The 27,213-nt window shown below is 51.0% G+C and overlaps 1 protein-coding gene across 2 annotated transcripts in view; it reads right to left on the bottom strand.

Annotated features, from left to right (window-relative positions):
- Positions 1–27,213, bottom strand: part of PRDM15 (PR/SET domain 15) — an 81,485-nt gene that overhangs the window by 1,639 nt on the left and 52,633 nt on the right. For both annotated transcript variants that reach the window (XM_006156374.2, XM_014590855.2), the window contains 12 exons: positions 21,803–21,970; positions 19,801–19,895; positions 17,320–17,451; positions 16,154–16,288; positions 15,117–15,280; positions 14,142–14,221; positions 13,723–13,842; positions 11,878–12,009; positions 9,645–9,728; positions 9,058–9,233; positions 2,950–3,030; positions 561–770 (listed from right to left, as the gene is read on the bottom strand). In XM_006156374.2, coding sequence (XP_006156436.1) covers positions 561–770; positions 2,950–3,030; positions 9,058–9,233; positions 9,645–9,728; positions 11,878–12,009; positions 13,723–13,842; positions 14,142–14,221; positions 15,117–15,280; positions 16,154–16,288; positions 17,320–17,451; positions 19,801–19,895; positions 21,803–21,970 — 1,577 coding nt within the window. The remainder of the gene's footprint in view (positions 1–560; positions 771–2,949; positions 3,031–9,057; positions 9,234–9,644; positions 9,729–11,877; positions 12,010–13,722; positions 13,843–14,141; positions 14,222–15,116; positions 15,281–16,153; positions 16,289–17,319; positions 17,452–19,800; positions 19,896–21,802; positions 21,971–27,213) is intronic.

The following is a 27,213-nucleotide window of genomic DNA, read 5'->3' as shown; positions in this document are numbered from 1 at the left end:
CATCTCCAAGAATGAGAGAGCAAGCTGCAGGGTCAGACATGGACCGGCTCAAGATGGAGAGGCTCAAAAGCAGTTGACAAAGACTGCCCACAGAGGAAGCTCCCCTGAAGGACGCGGGGCTGGCTGGCCGTGCTCACCTTTGCTTCAATCTCTAACTCTCTCTGGAGGGGTCCCGAGGCATGCAGGGTCCTGCTCTCTGTGACTGGTCAGTAACTACCCAGTCTGTACTTCTGCACTTAGGCAGGCCATCTGTCAACTCCTCAAACCGGAAAGAACACACCCAATGCCCGACCAGGGGGGGATGCCTCTCTGTAACATGCTAGAATGCCACAGTGCTATTAATAATGACAAGTGTGACTCGCTGGACAGGACTTGGAAATGCTCATGTGAAAGAATGCTTACGCAAAAAACAGAATGACTCCACCCTGCAAAGCCTGCCACATATACTGTCCATGTTAGGAGGCACCAGAGGCACGTGTGTGGAGCACTCTCACTCCCAGGGAATGCTGTCTCCTGCAGAGTGACCAGGCCCCACAGAGGAACATAAAGAAATAGCCCACCTGCTGAATACTCTGCACTGCAGAGTTGGTCTCATCGCCCACGTTGCCTGTGAATTCAGGCTCTTTCTCTGCAAACTCACTGAAGGCAGCATCCTCAGGCACCGGAGGCCCTGCCTCCTCCTCAGGCTTCTGTTTCCTCTTGTGACTTCGCTTGGCTGCTTTCACATGCTTCCCTTCAGCCAGATCTTCCTGCTCGAGGGTCAGCTCAGGCTGCAGGGAAATTAGTTTTAGCACAGACCTGGCTAACCATTCACATCCACGGGTGCCAGGGAACATGCTTGCAGCATCTCCTGGACATGTTTGCAGTCAGTGATGGAGCTGTCGGGCCACCAAGCTGCCACAGGTAGCAGAGTGACCATAGCTGTCTGTTGACATGCATTTCTAGGGATCAGGCAAGTTCCTCTGGTTTCAGGATTATTTTTAATTGCCAGAGGCATGTGTGCTTGTCAGAGAGTAACAGAGAGACCGAGACAGAGAGAGAAACACCCCCCTCCCCCCCGCAGTGGGGCACGGTCACACCACAATACATTATCTTCCACTTCTCCATGTCAGGATTTGGGGCACACATATAGGTACGTGGAGTTTCTCAAGCCACCAGGGTCAGGGTTCAAACCGCAGTTGACCATGTAGAATGCAGCTCCTTAAACTACTGTGCTGGGGTCTGGCCTAGAAACATCTTTAACACTAACTGTCTTATGCTAGTTTGAAAGGGTAATTAGCCAGCCCTCATGAGCTCAGCCCAAGGCTAGAATGTTCTCAACTAGCTAAAATGGTGATTCCAGACAGGCCCACCTCCCTGCAGTCTTAAACTGAGAGCATGGGGCCAGCAGGTGGCATGGTGATTAAGATGTTAAGACACTCCCACATGGCCAACCACGGTTCTAGTCCTGGTAGTTTGCTTTCTCATTTTCTCTCTATCTCTCTCTCTCTAGTCAAATTAAAATAAATGAATGAATAAATTAAATTAAATAAACAACTATTAAAAAACATAACAAAACAAAACAAAACAAGAAACTTAGAGCACAGAGCCAGCAGGTGGTGTAGCAGTTAAGACACTGGACTCCCTCCCACATGGTCAACCAAAGTTCAAGACCTGAACCTAGTGGCTTGCTTGCTTTTTCACTTTCCTTCTCTCTCTCTTTCTCTCTCTGTTTGCCTGTCTGGGGGAATGCATGTGCGCTATAGCAAACAAAATACAAATAAATAAAATAAAATAAGCAATATTTTTTTAAAAAACTGAGAGCATGACATAGTCTCTTTGAGATTAAGAAAACTGTACACACACACACACACACACACACACACACACACCCCTATATATCTATATATATATAGGCCAGCCCTGTGGCCTAGTGATTAAACAAGCCAGATTCTACACGGTGATAGTGTGGTTTAAATCCCAGACCCAGCTTGAAAACTTGCCAGGCCCATGTGCTTGCATCTCCCAGATCTCAGAAGAATGGAGAAAGGGAGGCGACTGCAGCGCGGCTGTGCCCACTGGGGGTGCTTTCTCCCTCTCCCTCTGTCTCTTTTTCCCTGATGAGCACATGTACCCACTGACAATTTTTAAAAAAAGTTATAAAGATATTCCCTAAACATTCCTTCAAAACGTAAGTTTCTCTAATATATTCAAACTTATTTTGTTTAGAACAATTTAATTACCCTAAGGTTTTTTATTTGTTCTTTTAGGTTTTGGCCACATAATTTGCCGAGCGACAGAGAGAGGGAGATCTCCAGGGGGATGGTCACACTGCAATCCCGTCTCCTCCATTCTCCTCTAGAGACTTGGGGCACACACATACACATGCCCAGCATGTTTTTCAAGCCACTAGGTCCAGGACGTGAACTGCAGAGTTGGCCATGTGGGATCCAGTGCCTTAACCACCATTCTACCTGCTGGCCTGTATGCTAAGCTTTTCTTTTTCTTTCTTTTTTTCTTCTAAGAACTATTTAATTTAATTTAATATTATTATTTTTTAATTCTGCCAGAGAGAGACAGAGAGAGGGAAAGTGAGAAAGCAAGGTCTGGGACTTGAACCACTATCAGCCATGTAGAAGTCTAGCACCCCAAGCACCACACCACCTGCTAGCCCCATTAAGCTTTTCTAAAAAACATCTATTCTCCAAAGTGAGATACACATGGGAGAAGAGATGGTTTTTATTTAAAAAAAAAAAAATTAAGTGCAGACACTTTACAGAAACTAAGAGATACTCTAAAATGCTTTCTCTGGGGGAGACGACCAAAAACCAGACTGGCACTGGACCATTTAGTGTGAGGTGCAGACCAGGGGGTTCTCCTCCCAACCGCCTAGCTGTGCCCTTTATGCTTCACTCAGCAGTTTGCTTATCGAGAAGTTTCCTGCGCCCAGCAGGTTAACTTTGTGCTCACCTGGACGATGCCGATGGAGGAGGCATCGATGGTGGTAGTCTCTGGGAGATGGTCCAGGTCGTCAATCCTCACAGCGAGGACCTGCGAGGGGCACAGGAGCAGTGAGTGGGGATAGAGTGCCCACCCAATAGCCACTCTGCTGACCATGACAGGAATGGGGACCCAGACACACCATGGCACAGGCCATCTGCCAAAGAACCTGGAATCAACCAGCTCTTATTTCCTCAAAGACATCTTCCCTATTCCCAGCTGTCCTCTGCTCAGGACCAACCTTGCAACTTTGTTTCCAGAATAATGTAAAACTGGCATTCCCTCATTCAGCAACATTGTTTATGTGGTGACTCTGTGCCGTTGTGTCCCCAAAGCCCTCCCACTAGTTCACTGCCCAAGAGTGTGATATTTGCCCACAAACCTGTTTATGCTAGGCGTATAACCAGTTTTCATAAACTTAATGGAAAATACAAGTTATGATAAGTTGCATGAATCTCAAAACTTATTTGCACCAAAACAAATGCGTATTTTCTTTTTAACTATCCTGATTTTTATTTTTCCTATTCTACTTTTTTTTAAAAGAATGATTTAATTTTATTTTTCATTTTTATGATTTGATTTACTATAGGGCATATGTGCTCATCAGAGAGAGGCAAAGAGAGAGAAAGGGAAAGTGAGAAAGCAAGCCATCAAGTTTGGGACTTGAACCACAGTAAGCCATGTGGGAGTCTAGTATCTTAACCACCATGCCACCTGCTGGCCCCCCAATCTGCTTTTTCTTTAATGCCAGAGGCTGCATGCATGTGAGAGAGGGGAAAAGAAAACACCTCCCAATGGGGTATAGTCTCACCCCCATGCCCTTTCCTCCATTTCCTCCTTATCAGGATCCCAGGCCTGTACATACATGTGCCTCACATGGTTTTCAAGCCACCAGGGCCAGCATGCAACTCCGGTTGGTTATGTGGGATCTAGTTCCCTCCAAGTAGCACTTACCCACTGCACTATGGGGTTGGCCCCAAGTAAACTCATAGTTTAATTCATCTCCATGAACTTCTGAAGTCCCCAGGTACTTGTTACTGTGACTATGTCATTAAATTAGATCATACATAAGACCACAGAACCCAAGTGCAGAGAGAGGGCCAAAACATTGCAAAGGCATAATAAAGTGAGTTGCTAATAAAGGGAACTAGCCGTGGGGAAACTTTACAAGAGTCTGTAAGGGTTCTTCACCCAAACACCTTTGCAAGTATTCTAAATTTTTGTTCAATAAAGAAAATAAAAATGGAAAATTGCAGATTATGCATTGGACATGGTTTATTTAAGAAAGCTAGTAGAAAATGGCATCTTTGGACTTCCAGTCAAAGACAAGGTCTGGGCCCTACTTTGAAATGGCAAACAAAGGGTGATCATAATATTCACCAAAATGCTGATGGAGACTTTGAACCCAGTTAACTCTCTCCCATGGACACTGGCACAAATCTATACTACGATGCTTGTGAAGGATTCCGAGCAGATCATCCAGACTGCCGTGGATGTGTTCTCAACCACTGCTGCTACCACCGTCATCGCCACCATCACTTCACCATCACTGCCACCACCGTCATCACCACCACCGCCTCCACCATCACCAGCATCACTGTCATCACCACCACGGTCATCACCATCAGCTCCCTCCTCTACATCACCACCACCACCATTGCCTCTACCATCACCACCACCATCACCTCTACCATTACCACCACCACCACCTCCACCATCACCAGCATCACTGTCATCACCACCACGGTCATCACCATCAGCACCCTCCTCTACATCACCACCACCACCTTCACCATCGCCTCTACCATCACCATCACCACCACCACCACCACCACCTCTACCATTACCACCACCACCTTCACCATTGCCTCTACCATCACCACCACCATCACCTCTACCATTACCACCACCACCTTCACCATTGCCTCTACCATCACCACCACCATCACCTCTACCATTACCACCACCACCACCACCATTGCCTCTACCATCACCACCACCACCATCACCATCACCTCTACCATCACCACCACCACCACCTCTACCATTACCACCACCACCACCTTCACCATCGCCTCTACCATCACCATCACCACCTCCACCATCAATGACTCCATCAGTGTTCTAGTCATATAGTCTGGAAGCTGATACCACAGAACAACTGTAAAAGCATTCACTGGCTTTACTCTTCTCAGGACATATGACTAAAAGTAAAAAGTGTTTTTTTATTTTATTTTTTTGAGAGATTCTTGCTATAGGGCATGTGCACTTGCCAGAGAGACAGAGAAAAACAAAGAGACAAAGTGAGAAAATACCCCCTAGGGGGGACGGCTATGCCACAATCCCTTCTCCATTCTCCTCCTGGAATCTTGGGTATGCATGCACACACTCCCAGTCTGAGTGTGAAGTCACCGGGTCAGGGACTTGAACTGTGGTCAGCCATGTGGAAGTCCAGCGACGTAACTGTTACGCCATCTGCTGGTTCATTTTGATTTTTTAATGTAATATTTATTCAAAGAAGAGCGAAAGACCACAGTTTCAATAGTATTATGATTCTGAAAGCTCCTGACTCTCTGAAAGCAGTTTGTGCTTAGTATGTTAGTCTGATGGCAGCAAACACTCCCTGACCTAGTCAGTGGCAGTATGGGGGTCAGCCTGGCTTGGACCATTGCCACTCCACATTCTCTGAGGCAGCCCATCCTCCACTGTGCACCGGCAGGCCAAAACACCCCACCCCTCCTGTCCCCTCCCCTCACTCTGGTTTCTGGGTCTGTCTCTTTGACATCATCTCTCCTAGCTTATAATTACTTGATCTCTTTGTCTACTTCTTATTTTCCTTGTTTCTTGTTCAAACTGCCCAGGAGGTGAGGCGGACCCTGGCTGGTTATCTGTTGAATACAGTGCTCATCGTGAATAGAAAGTTAACCTGCACCAGTTTGAGTCAATATAGAATGAAACTACAGGGAAATGAGCTAAAGGAATGGTCTGCAGAGAAGAGGCTTGAAAAACGAAAACTGAAGAACAAAGTAGATGAACAGCCACTGCAGCACGCTCTCCACCTGCGCCTACTGGTCCCTCTTCTCAGTGTGTGCTGGTTGTAGCCCTGGCTAAAAGACTCTGCCTCTCAAGATGTTGGCTCGAAATCCCCCTCTATCTAGCAATGAGTATCAAACACTGTGCAAAAATTGATTTGCATGCTTCTTATTAATACATTTCACTTCATAAGCCTGCATAGTCATGGAGCTAAACTGCTCAAACATCAGCCTCACTCAGGGCCGCTGGGTGAGCAAGCAGTTCCTCCACCAGGCTGAGAATTTGACAGCTCGGTGCTTTTGCTGACACTGGAAGGCTAAGCTGGGCTCCTGCACACCTGACTTTATTTTCCCAGGTGAAAAGGTTAGCTGGACACTAGGTACAAATAAGTAGAGCTCAGCTAGGGGAATCTGAGCTCCTACTGAGTGGGGAAGAGGTCTGAGCATGTAGGTGTGAGCTCAGGGACCCAGCAAAGCTGGGGAGGTGGTTAAATCTCTGCACGGCCTCAGGGGAGCCCCACAGGCTGCAGAGAATCATGAACACAGCAAAGTTCTGGGGCAAAAGGGCACACTCAGTGATGTCTGAAGCAGAATGCGCTCTTACAAACGCTTGCTAAAGGGGTTTTAGAAAACAAAAATATGAAGCTAAGAAAGTATTTGTAACTTCAACACCAGGGGAAAAACCCTATAGAACGTTTCTTCCTTTCTTTACCCACTTCCCCCTCATTTATACCTCATTAAATGCATACATGATGAGTATGACATGTATGTATGCACACCATATTGATACATGTAAACGGGCCATTATTTTCCTTTATAGAATGAGCATGTCACAATTTTACCTGGAATCCTCTGCAAGCATGCAGTATGTGCAAACACATTGCTAAACCATCATTCACTGGATCGCACCTCTACCTGCACACTGAGGAGCTGGGATAATCATTGACAAACACCCGAGCGATACTGTTGCTGCCTTCCAGAGAAACCCCAAACTGTGAGAGAGCAGGCCCAGCTTGTGCCAACTAGAAACATGGTCTTTTTTTTTTTCTTTTTTTTTTTTAAGATTTTCGCCAGGGCCAGCAGGTGGTGTGGTGCTTAAGGCACTGGATTCCATATGGCCAATGGTGGTTCGAGTCCTGGACCTGGCAGCTTCCTTTCTCCACGTTCTCTCTCTCTGATGAGCACATGTGCCCTATAGGAAATTAAATAATAATATTAATTTTAAAAATTAAATAAATAGGGGCTGGCAGGTGGCGTGGTAGATAAGGGGCTAGAATCCCACATGGCTAACTGCAGTTCCAGTCCTGGACCTGATGGCTTGCTTTCTCACTTTCTCTCTCTCTCTCTCTGATGAGCACACATGCCCTATAGGAAATTAAATGCTAATATTAATTTAAAAAATTAAATAAATGGGGGCTGGCAGGGGGCATGGTGGTTAAGGTGCTAGACTCCCACATGGCTGATAAACAATTTTTTAATTAAATAGATAATTCTTTTAAAAAAAGGTAGATTTTTGTCATAGGATGCATGCACTTATCAGAGAGAGACGCATAAAGACAGGAGAGAGGAAAAGGCATACTGCAACCCCTTCTCCTCCATTTTCCTCTTGGGATTTTGTGCACGCATGCACGCATGCCCAGCATGATTTTCAGGCCACTGGCTCAGGACTTGAATTGCAGTCAGCCATGTGGGATCCAGTGCCTTAATCACCATGGCACTTACTGGCCCAACATAGTCATTTTGAGCCTAAAAGTCCTCCCTCTGCAAAAGGGGGGCAAAAGAGGATGGCTCCTGCTGTTAGCCTTTGCATCTGCAGTGGGTGAAGGCTATGTGTGCTTTAACCGCGTGCACCTCCTCTTTCACCAGTTCTCTCTTCATATACACAGTGTTCTTCATGCTTTGCTCATTGAGTGGCATTACCTTTTCTTTTTAAAGTTTATTTTCTTTCCTTTATGAGTAAGACAGAGGGCAAAGGGAGAGGGAGAGAGAGAGACAGGGAGAGAGCTAGAGAGGGAGAAATAGAGAGAGGGAGAGGGGGAGAGAGAGAGAGAGAGGAAGAGAAGTGAGCGCACCCCAATAGGGGCCTGCTACTATGGCCCACCCCTGGCTTTCAGCTAGCCCCGATCATGGACACATGTGTGCCCAGCCTACTCTAGGACCTCTCTGGACTTGAACTGGGAACCCTCCCGTGTGGGATTACCTCACAGAGTGCACCAGCATCTGGCCCTGAACGGTTATTACCTTTGATAATAGTCTGTTAAGGGCAGTAAGAGCTTACACGGTTTTCATGTGTCCTTGCGTCTTTCTTTGACCTCCACACCTACTCTGTCCTGAGTACGTTTAACCCTGTGAGTATTTTGTTCTCACCTTCTCTTGCTGTTTCCACACTTGAGAGAGTCGTCTTCTAGTGATCTGATAACTACTTACCTATATTTGCTTCTGGGTTTGTTTTCTAGTTTGCTTCTTTTTAAAGCCCATTTAATTATTTAACAACCCTGACCTTTTAGAACACGCTTTCAGGTGAGCTAGGCTCCATTTGCAACTGAGCAGCTTTTCCTTCTCAGTCCTCAAGGTCATTCTCTGTGTGCACACATGTGGGTGTGTGTGCTGTCTCAGTGTCATGGTCCTCAGTCTCCTGAGCACCTGCGGCCACAGGTGCATGGGGTACCACCGTGCCCCTTGATGCCCCCAACACCACGTGCAGGCTCCCTGTTTTGCACTGATGGGAAGGACGGAGGGAGGGACAGGGTAGTGCTTCCATCTTGCTCTAATTCTAGGGAGAACATGAGCCACAATCTTAGCAAAATATGGACTGAGGCTCTGCCACCCTCTTCCTCCATTCAGCGCCTCCTACATGGCAGGCGGTGCACTCAGACAGGAGCGTGAGACCAGGACCTGCTCGAGGAACTCAGGGTCCATAGAGGACGGGGTCAGTGAGCCAGTGGGGTTGAGTGTCAGAGCAGCAGACGTGGGGATGAGACTGAGGGCGGAGCGGGGGCTGGCCTGTGCTACGCAGGGCAGAGGGCTGCGGGGCCTGCAGGCTCACCTCCGGGTGCTTGCGCCGCATGTGCCTGCTCATGGAGGCCCTGGTGGACACCTTGGTCCCACACAGCTGGCAGCTCTGCGCCTCCACCTTGTCGTGGGTGAGCTGCACGTGCTTCTGCAGCATGTACTCGGTGACGTACTTCTTGTCGCACACGGAACACGTCCACTGCTTGCCCACTGCTCACACACACGCACGGGCACACATGCAGGGGGAAGACAGGCACAGGTCACCAGCAGGCTCACCCCCATGGGCCCTGAGCCCACTGGGTGAGGAGTCCATTACCCCCCACATCCTGCCAAAGCCACCCGCCAGGTCAGGCCCAGGGCAACAAGCGGTGTGGCCCCACGACAGGCGAGCGTGTGGCTTTCATCCTGCATAGAGCACTGCATCACTGTGCCGATATTTGAAAATTCAAGAATGGACACCTGAAAGTTGTAGTGGGCTGATTTTTAGAGGGCCGAGGGACCACCTTTATGCCCAAGACTATTCTGAAAAGGTCTGCAGAACAGAATAGTCACTTCCATCCCCGCCACTCAGATGGCCCCGCCTGCAGTGTGCCTGAGTGTCCCTCAGGTCGCACGGCCTACCTGTGTGGATGAGCTTGTGGGTCTCCATCGTGTTCCTCTCACTGAAGGTCTTTCCACAAAGTTCACACATGAAATCTTTAATCCCTGCAGAAAAGGCATGTTTAATTGCATGTGATTAATAAGTGCTTTAGCCAGAGGTACTTAACCCCACTCCCCCTTCAAGAGGGGGCACAGACCCCAGAACAAGGGGGGGTGGTACTTGACCAGGTCCAGGGGCAAGACCAAGGATATAATTGATTTGTTGCTTTTTGTTAAAAACACACCATTTTTTTAAATTGCCAGAGGCAGAAGGGGAAGTACCCTCAATGGGATGCAGTCATACCATAATCCCGTCTCCATTTCTCCATCAGGATTTTCGACATGCACCCACACTGGCCTGGTATTTTTTTTTTTTTTTTGAGAGGTTTTTGCTATAGGGCACGTGTGCTCACCAGACAGACAGAGAGAGACAGACAGAAAGCAGGAAATCACCCCCCAGGGGGGGTGGCCATGCCGCAATCCCTTCTCCTCCATTCTCCTCTCGGGATCTTGGGCATGCACGCACACGTGCCCGGCGTGAGTTTTAGCCACTGGGTCCGGGACTCGAACCGCAGTTGACTACGTGGGAGTCCAGCGACATAGCCATTACGCTAACTGCTGGTCCCTTCGGCCTGGTATGTTTTTTAAGCCACCAGGGATGGAACTCAAACCACAGTCATCCAGGTAGGATCTGTCTGCCTATGCAAAGGGCATGCCCACTGCACTACTGGGTCAGCCCTTAAGGAAACTTTTCATTGACCTCACACTGGTAACAGAAAATCACAAATCATAAACACACAGCTCAGCATACTTCCACAACAGGAATGGACGGTATAACTAGTTCCCAGATTACTAAGGCAAAAGAACCAGCACCCTGACAGCCCCTCACTGGTAGCTGTGAAGCGGGCACCTCGTGGTCTAACCAGGTTTAGTTAGCATCTAAAGAATCGTGAACTAGTGGGAAGGGGGAAAGAACACTATTCAGATCTGTTATTTTACAGATGAGGAAGCTGAGCCCCAGCATGGTCTGCACAGCTTAGTGGGTTAGGATTTTACAGAAAGGCATGGGCAGTCCAGAACATTCTCACCGAGGAAGTGTTGGGGAAATCAAACAGAGCCTCTTGGATGACTCTGGTCAACAGTCTGAGAGCTGGTACCCCAGCAGACCACCACATGAGGAAGGCTGAGAGCCACACTTTAGGGAGAAGTGAATGGTCCCAGAAAGATGCCCAAGGGGAAAGGTAAACTGTGGACCACAGCCAGGGGAACAGCCACAAGGGGAGGGCGAGCCCACACAAACAGACTAGGAGATAGAAAGACAGTATCTTCCCCAAGGTCACAGAGCCTACATGACGCCAGGTACCCCTCCCAGGCCATCGGGCAGTGGCCAATGCCCGTGGCAGAGGAGACTGACACCAGCCCTTGGGCAACAAGTGCCCTGTGCTCACCCCATCCCTGACACTGTGCCCTGACAGCTGCCCTGTCAGGCTTCAACCGGTAAGCAAGAGCATTCCTTATATTGACAGGGAAGAGCCCTATGGAATGCCTTTTATTTATTTATTTTTGCAGAGGTTTTTGCTATAGGGTGCGTGTGCTCACCAGAGAGACAGAAAGCGAGAAATCACCCCCCGGGGGGGGATGGCCACTCTGCAATCCCTTCTCCTCCATTCTCTTCTCCGGATCTTGGGCGTGTACACACATGCGCCCAGCATGAGTTTAAGTCGCCGGGTCTGGGACTTGAACCACGGTTGACTACATGAGAGTCCAGCAACATAGCCATTACACAAACTGCTGGTCCCGAGAGGATTTCTGACGACTCATCGCTCTTTCCTCAGATGCACCGTGAGTTCACCACTGCCCTGTGCCCTGCCGTCCTGCAGTCCTTCCTCACAGGGGGTACAATGAACAGCCTGCCCGCACATTCCCAGGCTCCAGCTCATCACTTCCTGTGCACACGTTCCTGCTGGGAACATGGCCGAGTGCTAGCAGAGGACGTTTGCAAACAAACAGGTGTTGCAAAATGCCCCAGCAGGACCTGCACATGGTGCACGTGCAGGGGGTGCCTTCCAAGGACCACAGTCACGCACCCCAGCCCAGAGGCTCCTCAGCAAGCCTGGGGCTCATGGGAGGAAGAGAAGGGAGGCTCCTGTCATGTGCCTTGTCTCACTGCCTTTCACGGCTCATGAGGGACTCCGGCTGCACGGTGCTCACTCACCTGTGTGCCGCTTGTAGTGCTTGAGCATGTTGACCTTCTGCGCGAACTTGCGGTGGCACTCCTTGCACTCGTACTCCTTGATGCCCTTGTGCAGCTTCATGTGGTGGCGGAGCGCGTGCTTGGTCTTCATGCCTTCCAGGACAAGAGCAGATCACACTGGGCTGGCCCCAGGGTGCCCGTGCCCAGGACTCTGGGGCAGACCTAGGGGCAGGCCTCAGGGGCTTGTCCCAAGATCCCGCTCCATCTGTAGTAGGACCTGCCTGGGAAGTCACTGCCCCTGGAGGCCACTACAGAGTCACTGTGGCCTCTGTACTGCCCAACACCCAATGCCTGTGAGCAACAGCAGGGCTGTTGGTGGCCTTCCTATCCTCACTGTGGCCCACTCGGAGAAGCTGCTAAGACCCAGGCAAGTTTGACTAGGTTTCCTTTGGCGCTGATGACGTTAACTGAGAATAGGACACTCTATGGCTTAAATAGTGGCTTTCTACTTTAATGTCACCCAGTTTTAAGGAGTTGAAATACCTCACAACCTTACTCACTCAGGCCAGAGAGAGGGAAGACCCTGGAAGAGGGTTTGAAGCAGAGGCCCAGGATTCCCCTGGGTGAGCACGCAGTGCCGGGAGACCCAGCCTGAGCTGCAGGAGGCAAGGGCCATGGGTGCTCTGGGCCAGGCGTAGCACCTTGGCACACCCACCCGGTGGTTCCCATGTACCATCTGGTCCCATTGACCACAAGTGGACCCAGCCAAGAGGCAGCAGATGGGCCGATGCTAGGTCATCACCTCCTCACATTATGAATTTGCAGCTGTCCTCCCCTGGGCAGCAGGGCAGATTCTGCACTCAGACCTTTGCTGCCGCCTTCAGAACTTGGAGAGCTGCTGAGCCTGAAAACAGTTCTGTCTCAGGCTGTAAACAGCTCCCTTCTATTCCATTTGCTCACTAGGTTACCCAGGAAACCTTCTATCTCAGTCCATGACAGGGTGAACTTCAACCGGCTCCTGCCATAGCACAAGGGGGTGAACTTCATCCAGCTCCTGCCAGACTTGGGAAGCCAGAGCCCCACGACCTTGCTGGCTACAGAACTGTGCCACATGAGGCCAGTAGGGGGAGCAAGAGTCCCTGCAATGGAGCCCCAGTGTGCATCCCTAGTCTGGTAATGGGCTCCTATGCTGTGTGTGGGAGGGTGTGAGCAGACCTGTTTCCAACTATGGAAGAGCAGTTTCACCTTAAAATATTATTTTTAATTCTTGATTAAAAAAAACGCCAAACGCTCTCTGTAAGAAAAACTACAGGTGGTGAGAGGCTGGATCAGAGGCTGGCAATCCAGCAACCTGCCCTTTTACGGGGCTTGCCTGGGCGCACACGGGGCCTTTCTGGACCCCTCTCTAGCCAAACCTCTCATGCAGTGTCACATCTCCCAGGAGCTCCTCTATCCAGCCTGTGAATTAATTTGGTGCATTAATTTCCTAACACATGGCTGATTCCATTCGGTGGTTAATATGCTGAGGATTCTACCCTCCTATGGGACCATCTGGTGATTCCAACAACCATGCTGCACTTCAACAATTATGTGACATGCCACTTTCCTACTTGTGAAATGGTTTATTGTGCCTTCAAATGTATCTATCTTTCTGTCTTTTGGACTATTTATTTTTCTTCCTGAGTCCTGATTTAAGCATTTGCTGAGTGCTTTTCCTTCTACGTCAGTGACAAAGTCAGGGCATCTCAGGGTGCCCTCTGAGAAGCCAGTGCTCACGGCCTCCCCGGCAAAGAGCAGGTGTGCGCGCCTGGCCCCCACGCAACCAGGCAGCCTCACCCACCCTCTTTCCCCCGGCGCAGTGCCTACCTTTGCCGCACTCGGCACACAGGTACTCGCGGATGTTGTCGTGCACGCGCATGTGCTCTTTGAGCATGTCCTTCCTGGCGAAGGACTTGCCGCACTGCTCACAGGAGTGACTCTTCACACCTGCAAACATACACCCCCACAGCTCATAGCCAGGAACTTGAATCTGGTAATCGCACAAAGGCAGCGCCACGGGCCCTGAACAGCGATGGAACATAGGATTCTTGGGGGGTGGGGGCGGGGCTCTTTGGCAAGAGCAGGCCGCTGAGGTCTGGAAGAGGGAGGGGCAGGGAGGGCCATGCTGAGTGGTGGGGGTGGGGCTGGGAGCAGCTGGAGAACCTGCAGAAGGCACTGGGGGAGTCACAGCTATATGCACAGAGCCTCTGCCACCCCGGCCTGGCAGCCCAAGGGTCCCCACTTACCTGTGTGGATGAGTTTGTGGCGCTCCAAGTTTCCAATGCTGTTGAATATGCGCCCACAGATCTCGCAGGGGTGGATGTACCTGGAAGAAGAGGCCTTCAGGGGCTCTGCACAACAGGGCACCTGCCCAGGCACCTCTACCAGCACAGGTGAGCACAAGGGCCACGTGAGTGATAAACAAGGCAGATATTTTAGCCGGACATGGCTGAACTGTGAACCCCAAGGCAGATATTTTAGCCGGACATGGCTGAACTGTGAACCCCAAATGCATGTGCAGAAGTGCAGATCCCCAGGACCCCAGCAGAGGCTGTATTTGGAACTAGGACCTTCAAAGAGGTGATTAAATTGACATGAGGTCACTAGGGTGAGCGGTAACCCAGTGGCTGGTGTCCTTGTAAGAGAAAATGAGGACACAGGTACACGCACAAAGACGGCCATGTGAGGGCACAGGGAGGAGACACCACCCACATGCCAAAGAGAGCCCACAGGCCCTGCCAAGGCTTGCCCTCAGATGTCCAGCCGCCAGGATGTGAGAGAATCAATGGTATGGTTTGAGTCACCACTCGAGGTCTGTGGACATTTTTCAACAGCTGCCCTATGGCCATTCTCTGGCTAGGACAGTTCATTTGCTCATTCACCAACCACAGGACACTGACTATGGGCTCTGTGTGGGACAAAGGATTGGCCTGGCCCTGGTCAAACCTAACTACCATGGGAAAGGGCTCTGCTCTCCTGGAGGCAGCCAAGAATCAAGCTATTGCTGTGCCATAGCCCACTCAGGCCACAGGTCTGTCATGGGAGGTGAGAGCACAGAGCACAGAGCCGAGGCCCAGGAGATGACAGGTGCTGCCAGGACGCCAGCTGTGGGACCAGGGACATAACTGGCCCACGCTGCCTGTGGTTCATTCAAGCTGTCTCCTTGCAAGGAAACGCCCCTCCCTCGGGCAGGACTCGGGCCACCGCTCCCAGGGCCTCACTTCTGCACGTTGGGGTCCGGCAGGTTCTCGCGGTGGATGACCATGTGGGCGTGGTAGGTGGCCTTGAGTGCGAAGCGCCGGTTACAGATGCTGCAGCCATAGCCCTTCTCCTTGTGCACCTCCATGATGTGCTTTAGGTACTCCTTGCCCCGGCCGAAGGTGAGCTGTGGGGCCACGAGACAGACAGGCAGCACTGACACCCTGCACCGCCTGGCCCCTTGGCTGGTTAGGTAGTTTCCCTACCAAGGCCCTGACAGGCACCGTGAGAGCCCAGGATTCATGACAGAGAGGAGCGGACACTAAGGGCTCAGTAGGGACCATGGCTGTTCCCAAAGCTCCTCCTCCCTTTTTTAAAAATATTTTTGCCATAAACACGTGAGAGAGACAGAGAGACAGAGACAGGGAAAGTGAAAAATCACCCCCCTGGAGGAAAGGACATGACACAGTCCCTTCACCTCCTGGGATTTTGGGCATAACATGCCTGACATGACTCTCAAGCTACCAGATCTGAGACTTGAACTACAGTCAGCCACATGGGAATCAGTGCCTTAACTTCTACTCCACCTGCTGGCCCCTACTGAAGTCCCTTACAAAGGTTCCTACAGCAAGTTGCCAAAACCTTTGGAAAAAAGCATTTTCCTTAAAAAATAAAAAAAAAATCCCTTCCATGTATAGGGTCCTTGTGAAGTGCTTCAGACCTGAGGGCAGGGAAGAAAAACTGAGAAGGGCCCCAGGCTTGGCCAGAGCAGCTGTCCATCAGGAGGCTGGCCCCACCCCAGCCAGTACTCCCACATCCATGTACAGAATGGGTCAGGAGGCTGGTTCTGAGACCTACAATTACTGTCTCTGAAAACCGAGGTGAGGGATTGCCTGCCAAGGCGCGTCAGAGGTGCAGGCACTCGCCCAGCCCAACCCCTGGTGGAGAAGGGCTCCTTCCTATGGGAACAAAGAGGGTTGGGGGACCCCATAGCCCTGCAATGACCACCTTCCTCTCCAGACAGCCCCCGGGTTTAAAGGAGGGCCAGCTGTCAAGATACCTGACACCTTTTGCAGCTATACTTGTGAGGCTCCGAGTCTGCACTCTCGTCGGAATTGTCGTCGTTTTCTTCAGAGGAGATGCCAATCTTGCCAATGAACTCTTCCCGCTGATGGTCGTCCATCAGGGCGATGTCCTGGAAAACAGTCACGAGTTCCAGTTTCCCACACGGCACGCAGAGCTTCACTGGTTACTTGTACACTGGGGCCAGTAAAAATTCACCTGAACGGAGAAGAAAATGCCTCGCGCACGCACGGGAAGTCCTCACAAGCTACACTCGTTGTGAACCCCGTGGGACAGAACAGGGCCCTGGCCCATCCAGCATGGCCCTTGGGGCTCGGCCCCTAATATCAGAGAAACTCATTCTCATGTCCTCACCAGCTTCCTCTCGTGCCCACATCCAGGGCGGACTGCAGGGCAGCGCCGGGTTTGGGCTGCCCACCTCTACCTGAGCCTATCATCTGCCGCTATCTGCCCGCCTTTCTCCTGGACCATTACTCCTCCCGCCCTTAGCCACCCCAACTCCTCAGTGCTCCCTCGAGCTCCCACTCTGTGCCTGGCTTTCCTCAGAGGAAGGGAGGCAAGCAAATGCCAACATCCTGATTCTAGTTCTTTCTCTCCAGAAATTACCTACAGTGTGGGACTTTTACTTTAAGTCCTGACGGACGTGGGACCACATGAGAAGAAACGAATAGTCATAAAAACACATTTGGAAGAGAATAAATGTGGATACAGTAACTACTACCTGAGGAGGCTGCAATTAGCTAACTGTTTATACTCCCCCAAAATACACAGTTTAAAACCTCACCCTCGAAGTGACAGTATTAGGAGGTGGGGCCTTTGGGGGGTGATTAGGTCATGAGGGTGTGGCCCTCCTGAATGGGTTTAATGCCCTTACAAATGGGCTCTGAGAGAGACCCCTTGCCCTTTCACCATGTGAGGACGTGGTGAGGTCTATCTACAAACCAGGAAGTTCTCACCAAATACTGCACCGGCAAAGCCCTGGTCTTAGACTCCCAGGCAGTGAGAGAAGGTCTGCTGTAGCTAAGCCACCCAATCTACAGTATTCTGTTATAGCAATCGAGCTGAACAGGACAGATGCTGGCCCTGAGGTCCCGCCATGTCCCATGGGAGTGTCCTGGGGAAAGGGTGGCATAGGACCGACACCTTGAAGTGGACGTGAATGTGGTCCCTGAGCACGTCCACGCGGAAGAACTTGCGCCCGCAGATCTCGCAGGTGTACTTCTTGTCACCGTGGGTCAGCAGGTGCTTGTTCATGTTGCTTCTGCAGGAGAACACCTATGGGAGAGCGGCCGGTGAGGGGCTGCACGGTCCGGGTTGAAGGGGTCGGCTGGCTCCTCCAGGTCCCCCACAACCACACATGAAAAAGCAGCACGTTTTCCCCCTAGGCTTTAGATCCTAGCAGCCCATAGTATGAGAAATAAAATACTCGCTTGGTGCTAGACTAAGCATGACATGCTGAATCGTTTAATGTGTGCTTACAGGATCGTGCAGAATTAATTACTCTAGTCTTCACCATAAATGGTAGCTCAGCTCAGTTTTCTTTCAGCTTACTTAAATATTTCACTAGGATGAAGCCTACCAAGGAGCCAGTAAACAGCAGAAACAACCACATTTTCTGAAAGCAGAAATCAGGCCTGGTGTGTGCATAATTTCAAACACATTCACATCAAGGCCCAGTTACTTGACATTTCCAGCCTAAGTTGCGGGTGTGGATACCCCCTCGCTCTTCCTACTCTCATCCACCGAGTCTCTGTGGTGAACACCAGGTTGGGGTGAGAATATTGCAGTCCTCAAGACGGACATGGCCTTCAGTGGACCAGGCTGACAGTCGAGACCTCCGGAACCCAGGGTCCCTCTATTTCTGAGTATATAAATGGTCTTTCACTGGGGCCAAGCATCCCCTGGGTGTTGCAGCTCACCCAGCTGCCCCCAGGCTCACAAAGAGAATGCAAAGATGAGTGAAAGAAGGTGACTGATTCGTGAAGACCAGGGAACTAATGTCATCGTGGGGCATCTCTTTCCAAGATCCTCAGACAACTCAGGAGCCAAGAACTTCGGGGCCACAGCCCAGGCAGGTTAGTGGGAGCTGAGTGCAAGCAGGCTGGTGAGAACTGGGCAGGTATGAGAAAGGACAGAGCGACAGGTGTCACCACCTCCTTTGTCTTTATGGGGCAGACTAGGCTGAGGACCAGGAATGGTTGGAGCACCAAAGAATCCAGTCACCAATATGCATGTGCTATCTCCCCACCTGCCTGGGCCCTGGATTCAAGAAACACTGCACAGAGTAAAAGGTGTCCGAGTGCCAGGCAGGGAGCTGGGGGTTCTGCACATGCCGTCTCCCGACAGTGCTCCCCGAGGGCCAGAAGTTGGCAGGCCGGATGACCAGGGACACTAGACACAGGTACAGGCTGTGTCCACCTCTGCCCGTGAACACTGGGCCACCTGGACTTCCGCACACACTCCTCTTCACCAGCTCTGCACCCTCCCCTCCCTGCCCCCAGCCCACTAGCCCTAAGCTTCAGCTCCAAGTTAAAAGCCCAGCGTGGGGCTCACAGGCCTCACTGCCTGGCAGGTGGCACTTGCTTTGGCTTGCTCTGTGGCCAGAAAAATATCAGAAAATCTCATATATACACACGGATTTCCATTTTCTCTTGAAAAGGTTGAAAGATCTGGTGATGCTGCTACGAGCTGGCTGACAAGGACTGTCAGGCCACCACATGTGCTGGTGCGTGGAGCTGAGCACTGGCTGCTGAGGTGCCTGACTGGGTGACTTCACTCCCAGTGCCCTCAAAAAACACGTGAGGTTGTAGCAGGCCTACCTGGAGCCACTCCCGAGGCAGTTATTCTATAGCATGGGCTTAAGAGACCACAAGGGACACAGGTTCCAGTCTCTGAGGACATGGAGGATGTTTTACTAATATCTGACTCATGGCAGTTGAGGAACCAACAAGAGAAGGCATTCCCAGTCAGAAGGGGACCATATGATGCAGCAGCCCAGTGTGGCTTTGACAGCAAAGCCAGGGCAGGGGATCTGAGCACCATGAACACCTGCACCCTACATATGGGCCCTGGAATCTTCTAGGAGAAGTGGGAGCTAAGGCCCCAGCATCTCTGCTAAGTAGTTGGGCTTCTGAATCCCAAGCCGATGCCAGGATAGTGCCCTCGGAGGCATCACCTGCGGCTCACCAGGAAGTGCCTGGCACCCAATAAACATAACTAAGGGGTCAATGGTGTTCCCACTCGGACAATGGCACCCAAGCAGGGGAGGCTGGCATTGATAGGCACAAAAAAGCCACGGACTGCCCACTTCCTCGGCACATTGTCCTGTCCTTAGCACGAGGACAATGACTCAAAGACGCTACACAGGAGAGTGTGAGCCATGGAGCAGCTAAGGTGGAAAAATCACAGCCGAAGAAAGGCTGCCAAGGAGAATTCTTTCTCACAGGGAGCCCACCTTGGGTGCCAAAGAGGTCCACACAATGACCACACCAAATGAGTGGGTGCTTCAGGTTAAGACCCTCTGTTACCCAAGAACGTTCCTTGTAGCACTCTGTGGGCAGGATTCCGAGTTCTAAGCTAAAAAAAGATATGCTTCCTTTCTCAACACCGATAGGGGGAATTTACCTTGCCACACACTGGGCATCCAGAAGGTTCCTTCTTGTAGCGGACCAGGTTCTCCCCACTGGCTTCCAAGTCTTCCCTCTTTACCCGCCGCACTCCTGAAATCCCAAGCCCCACCAAGCAGGAGAGTGAACACCACAGAGCTCACAAAGGCCAGTCAGTTCTAATGAAGCCCAGCATCCTTTCCAGCTGGCCGAGAGCACAGGGCAGCCCACAGCAGAAGGACCAGTAAGTGACTGTCGGTGATGTCACCCACACACCATCGCAGCAGCAGCCACTAAGGCTGCCCCTAAACAGGCCCTCAGGGAAGGGCAGAGGGCCGTGCAGTGCTCAGTCTTTGCAGCCGCATTCGGAAATGTAAGGACGGCGGGGCTTCAAGTCTCCAGTGTGGAAGGGCTCTCATGAACGACTATCGGAGAAGGTGTTTTTCCATAATCTAGTCTCAAGACCAAGTCATGATCTTTTCAGGTGGTTGGATAAAGCAGACTTTTTTTCATTGAAAATATACTACTGGGTCATCTGAAAGGTCATGTGCATTTTGCACAGAAAAACAAAGGAAAATACGCCATGACTTTTCCAACGATCCAATATTAGAATAGGTGTCTCTCACAAATTAAATCAGTCAAATCAGGCTCAAGGTGAAAAGGCAGCTATGAGATCATTAGTTTTATGGCACACTATTCAGAAGTGGGGTCAAAGCGAACTTTCATTTTTTAATGAATTAATTTATGTTTAATTATGCCAGAGGGCATGTGTACTTGCCCAAGATAGACAGAGAGGGAACATGAGTAAGCATCCCCCTTGTGAATGGTCATGCCATAATCCCTTCTCCATTTTTTTCCTCCTTTTCGCATTCTGGGCGCATATGCCCAAGTGCCCAGCATGTTTTTGAAGCCACAAGTTCCATGCAGTCAGCCACATGGGATCTGGCTCCCTTAGCCACCAGGCCATGGGGCCAGTTCCAAAGCAGACGTAAAAGCTCATGTGAAACAGGGACTCTGAACAGAGGGAGAAAAGCACTTCTCAGGGTCTCTTTCCACACCGCTGACCCATTCTGAGAGCACCCTGTGTAACCAGGTATAACACTCTGGCTTGTTGAGTAGGCTCTGGCAGGGCAGCAGTGACCACCGCTGCAGTATGAGCCACAGGTTAGGCTCCGCTCCCACATGGGAGAAAGAACCAGGAGTGAGCCAACCTGAGTTAGGTGTGAGTTGTAAAGAGGTCTCCCTCTCTGCACCTGGCCCTCTGTCACCCTGCACCCAGTCAGCAGCTCCTACCCCTGGGCATGGACCCTGGTGGTAAAGGCACACCAGAGGTCACTGGGGAGCAGAGGGTAAGGAGGGAGGGGTCATCACTCCCACCTCCCACCATTAGCATCCACCCAGAACATCTGTCTTGCACCTAGGGTGAAGCCTATGGCATGCATAATTTCATACACTGTTTTCCCCCCTACTTTCTGTAATACTGATAGTATCTTTCACAAGATCAAAAAACTGTTTGAAGGGACCAGCAGTTGGAGTAATGGCTATGTCGCTAGACTCCCATGTAGTCTACCATGGTTTGAGTCCCTGACCCGGTGGCTTAAACTCATGCCGGGCACGTGTGTGTGCGTGCCCAAGATCCTGAGAGGAGAATGGAGGAGAAGGAATTGCAGCGTGGCCATCCCCCCTGGGGGGTGATTTCTCGCTTTCTGTCTCTCTGTCTCTCTCTCTCTGTCTGGCGAGCGCATGCACCCTATAACAAAAACCTCTCAAGAAAAAAAAAAAAAAAAGAAAAGAAACTGTTTGAAGAAATACTCTTGATGGCATTTAATCCAACCAAGGGCCTGGATTGCTCTTTCTCCCCAGTCCATATTGAGGAGAAGTCCCAGAGCTTCTCCTGCACACGGGCCACTAACACCTCGTCTTTCATCTTTGGATCAAGCCGGGCTCCGGCAGGAGGATGATCCGATCGGCAGAGGGCACTCAGGAGTGGCAGCCCCCGTGCTGCAGAGCAGGGCGCTCACCTTCCAGGTGCCTCCGCTGGTGGTCCAGCATGACGTCCTTGCGGTAGAACATCTTGTTGCAGACTTCGCAAGCAAACTTCTTGTCCCCGTGCTTCTTCTTGTGCTTGGAGAGGTTGCTGTTGGTGGAGAAGAATCTGAAACACATCTCACATTGGAACGTCTTGTCATCTGTCCAGAGAGCAAACAAACACACACCGTGAGGTGAAGAGCCCCGTGGTCCAAGCTCGTGGCCCCGGCGACGGCAGTACACATAGGCAGAGAGCAGCCTCTGTAGTTGACAGCTGGCAGGACTTGGCCCAGGCTGCTGCGGGCCACCTGTCCCATGGCAACTCTGCACCAAGGGCCATCGAAGTGCTTGAGCATCTGCTCAACTTGAAAGGCAGACAGTCTTGCTTCCAAGGACACCAGCCCTCTTCCCTCCCAGGGCAGCCAGGGAAACATGCCAGCACCGAAGCTGACCTTGGGCCCTCTCCCTCTCTCTGCCCCATTGGACAGCCCCTGACCCTTGCTCAGAGGAGGTGTCCTCCCCTCCAGAAGCCTCCTGCTTGAAGCCTCAGCTGCCACCTGCTCCTGCTGCAGCCCCACAGGCACATCAGCCATCCCTTCTCAGGCTCCCTCCAACACACTGCAACACCCTTCGACAGAGCCTGCTGGTTCCCAGGTTTGCCCTCAGTAGACACATACCATGCACACACACACACACACACACACACACACACACTACATATTCAACTCCTACACATACCATGCACACACACACACGCACCACTCAACACACACTACATATTCAACTCCTACACATACCATGCACACACACACACGCACCACTCAACACACACTACATATTCAACTCCTACACATACCATACTCAACACACGATTACACTCAACACACGCACACACACACACACCACACATTCAACTCCTACACATACCATATTCAACACATGATCACACTCAATGCACACATACTACACTCAACATTCACCACACACTCAACACGTACCACTCAAATATGCCATATGCACTCAACGCATACAAGCTGAACACACACCACACTCAACACACACATCACACTCAATACCCACACCACATACTCAACACACACAGATCACATTAGTGCACACACACCACACACTCAACACATTCCACTCAAATATACTGCATGCAACACACACATACTGAACACACACCACACACTCAACATACACACCACACAGATATACATAAATATGCCACCCACATACCACACAAGCACAGATCAAACACAAACACTCTCAACATATATAAACATACTCGAAGCCCATACTCGCACTCAGCATACCATAAACACACACACCACATATGGAACATGTACCACACAAATGCATGCATACCACAAACATACACAATTACATAAACATGCTCAACATGCACACCCACAACACAAATACATCTACCTATCACACAACACACAAATACACACACATTCACATCACATACAAACACTCACACACACAACACAAAGCTTCCAGAAACACCCACATCACAGTGTTCCAACCTCATCTCCATCCCTCCTGGAAAACAGCCAATCTAGGGCTCTGCTCCTCCCAGGGTCCTGACAGCACCACACCATGCCACTTTGACCCACTGCATCAGCAAACGCTCCCTGCAGGAGGCCAGGGACTCACAATGCCCACCTGCTCTGCCTGCAGAATCAGTCCCAGGTCACCCTTTACCATGACCCCATCCACAGGGACGCCTCGCCTTGTCATGGGCCAGCCCTACACACCCGGCAGTGCTGCCCTCTCCTCCCTTACACCAGTGACGGCAGGTACAGTGACACAGGTATGGTCCCCTCTCCATTTAAAGGCCTAGACTCAGCACTGTTGGCCAAATACACAAATCCCTGAGAAACACCACAAGTGGCCATTTTCTTTCTTTCTTTCTTTTTAGAGATTTTTGCTATAGGGTGCATGCGATCGCTGGAGAGACAGAGAGGCAGCAAGAAATCACCCCCCAGGGGGGTGGCCAGACCACGATACCTTCTCCTCCCATCTCTTCTCAGGATTTTGGGCATGCACACACATGCACCTGGCATGAGTTTCAAGCCACCGGGTCCAGGACTGGAATTTTGGTTGGCCATTTGGAAGTCCAGCACCTTAACCACTATGCCACCTGCTGGCCCCATGAGTGGTCATTTCCTACAATGAGTTTCCTCTTTGCTACACAATGGAGTCACAGTAGAGTGTCTAAATGCCCAGGCCCTGGTGACATCTGGGCCACCCTGTGCACTGCTGGGAGCGCTAAGCAGCCTTCCTGGGTTCCACCCACTAGATGGCAGCTCTGACAGGCAACTGTCTCCAGGCACTGCCCATGTGCTCGGGGACAGCAGAGACCTACTGGCCAGCACCAGCGAGATGAGACCACCCAGGCTGGGCCTCCGGCCTTGCCACACCTTTAGCTCCTCTTGGTGTGCCCAACATGCAGCCCAGCTAGAGAGATGGAACTAGCTGAGGTCTGCCTGAGGGGGCCTGACCCTGAGCTCACCCAACCCGGGAACCAGACAAAGAAGGGCCAACTGCATGGCCCAAGGCCACTCCCAGGGTCCTGGAGCGAGGGGAGGGGGCAGTGGGGACACCCTGGGCAGGGCAGTGGAGGTGGGCCCTCTGCAAGGCAGGAGTGGGCTGGAGGCCTGCTCAGTGCACCCTGCCCTCCAGTGTGCGCAATGCTACACCGCCTGCCCGCGCCAGCATGTTCTTGCTCGCCTTTCTAACTGTGGCACTGTTCACACGACTCCTCCACCCTCACAAAGTCCTTTTGGTTTCACTGATCACAATTCACTTCATTAACTTTGATACTGTAGATAATTTAGCAATGCAATCTTTGTAATGTGGGTTTTCTTCTGTCAAGTTTCCTTAGCACGGATTCTTAAGAACAAGGACATTATAGACAAGGCCTGGCTTTGGGAAGGGCCACAGTTTTATAATGCTGGGCCTACTAGAAAGCACAGGGAGCCTCCCCCCAATCAACCCAGTGGAAGCAGCAGCACGACCCTGGACAAAAGTATTCTCTCTCCTTAGCTCCATTCGGCAGGTGGAGGGAGAAGACACTTGACTGCTCCCTGCAGTTGAGAGGTGCCCTCTGCTGAGCGACAGCAATGCTGTCTTAGACCCCCTGGTCTTCCTGAGGGGGCTTCCCCTGCACCCTAGAGGCTTCTCCATGTCAGCAGCTCAGGGACCCTGACAGACACCTGGTCCAACAGCAGCCTTTTTTCCACATCACCTGCTGTGTGGAGGCTGAAACTTAAATCTTCACAGACACAGCAACTGGGAACAAATGCCCACTGGGACCTGACAGGGGCAGGGGCAGGGGCAGGGGCAGGGGCGCCCTGAGATAGTAGAGGATCTTCCAGGGGAACTTGTCATGTGTGCTCTACCAGAGGGCCTGGCCTGAAGCCTTGCTATGCCCTGGCACATCCTGACAGTCACGAGCACAAGGCCTGCTCCGCTGCCCCACCCATGCCTCTCAGACCAGGGGGAGCACAAACAGGGCCCGTGGACGGGTCTAGACACCATCAGACTACACACACTTTACAGCCCTCCATCACATGCAGATTCACAGCTCAGTGGTCTAACCTAGACAGACATTCTCCCAACTTCAGCACCACCAAAAATGTAACGGCGAGCAAGGAATACTTGCAGGCTCTTCAAAAAGGTCATAGAAAATGTATTATAAAACACTTCGCATGGATTTCAAAATTCTGCACCAAAATAAACTTGTCCTTTAATTTCATTTTTCAATTAACTTTTTGAAGTCCCGCTCATATTATGCAAATAAGCTTGGTTTTTAGGCTAATCCTTCATTTCTGTCTAGAGCTTCCAAGTTTTGAAATCAGAGCATCTCAGGGGAAGAGGGACTGTGTGCAGCCCCATCCCCGTAATTGACGATACAGCTGCCAGGCCTCTGGGGCTACAGCTGACACATGGCCACTGCTGCTTGGCTTCTGCTATTTCCTATCTCATCCCAGTACAGAGGGATGGATAGTTAAAAATACATGAAGAAAGGGGACCAGCAGCTGGTGTAGTGACTATGTTGCTGAACTCCCATGTAGTTGACTGTGGTTCGAGTCCCGGACCTGGTGGCTTAAACTCACACTAAACATGTGTGCATGCATGCCCAAGATTCAAAGAGGAGAATGGAGGAGAAGGGATTGCAGCGTGGCCATCTCCCTGGGGGGTGATTTCTTGCTTTCTATCTCTCCGTCTCTCTGGCGAGCGCATGTGTCCTATAACAATAACAACAACAAAAACCTCTCCAAAAAAATACATGAAGAAGACAACTTTTCTTCAATCAAAGCTCCCTTACTGAGCACCGAGACTCTGCATCCTTCTCAGGGATCTGACGTCCTCACTTGCTGCTCCTGCAGAACTGAGGGGGGCAAGTGATGCCCCCAAACTGGTTAACAAGTGAAACTGAGGTGCTGACTGTCTCACCAATACCACATGACATGCAAATGGCTGAGCAGATGTCCCAGCTTTCTTGGGGACATCTGGGATGGGAGGGCTTTGAATACAGACAGTGCAACCCACTGAAAGTTCAGCTAGAAGCTTCCAGAGGCCACTTCAGGCCACAGAAATGGGTCCCTCAGAGCAGCCACAGCTCAGGTAAACATGACTCACACCTGCCAGCTCTGAATAGCCCATGCAGGAAGTAGGTACCATGGACAGGAGAGGCAATGCCAATAGAAGCGCTCCACGCAGAACCAACTAATCAAGCAGCCAAGGGAGCTGCACAGGTAGGGTGGCAGCAGCCCAGGCAGGCAGCAGCGGGTGTAGCTGATGCTGTAACAGTTTTCTAGAGACATGTGGCAGCCAGTCAGCACCTTGACGAGCACAAAACAGAGACACAAGTGACAGACAGTGCACAGCAAGGGCTAACCTGATAGATCTCTAAGCCGACTGCCATGGGTACCCCCCTCTCCCAGGTTTGCTATGGGTCCTAGAGAGAATACAGAGGCAGTGGTAACCCGCTTCTTCATGTGCCCTCTGGGGATCGTCCATTCTGTGGGCCTCATTTTGCAGCCACTGCTGGAATCAGGGAGGCTTCCCCACACCAGAATATAGGGGCATCCCTGGGCCACACTGAGAACTTCAGGTGGCAGGACAGGGGTGCTCCCTACAGATCACAGCCTCCTTGCTAGACAGACATGTCTCTACAGCAGGCAGGGTGAGATTCTCTTATCCAGAATGCTTGGGACCAAAACAATTTTGGATTTTGGATTACTTCAGATTTTGGAATATCTGCTACCTTAGACACAGAGCCTGATGGTAATCTTATATAATATTTCTGCATTACAGCACGTGTCTGTGACACAGTGTGTGTGACCAGGTGTGGAATTTTCTACTTAGGACATCATGTTGATGCATAAAA

Source organism: Tupaia chinensis, unplaced genomic scaffold, assembly GCF_000334495.1.
Source record: "Tupaia chinensis unplaced genomic scaffold, TupChi_1.0 Scaffold000492_1, whole genome shotgun sequence".
Classification (NCBI taxonomy): domain Eukaryota; kingdom Metazoa; phylum Chordata; class Mammalia; order Scandentia; family Tupaiidae; genus Tupaia; species Tupaia belangeri.
Note: the sequence above shows the minus strand (reverse complement) of the source record. Positions and strands in the feature narration are given on the sequence as shown.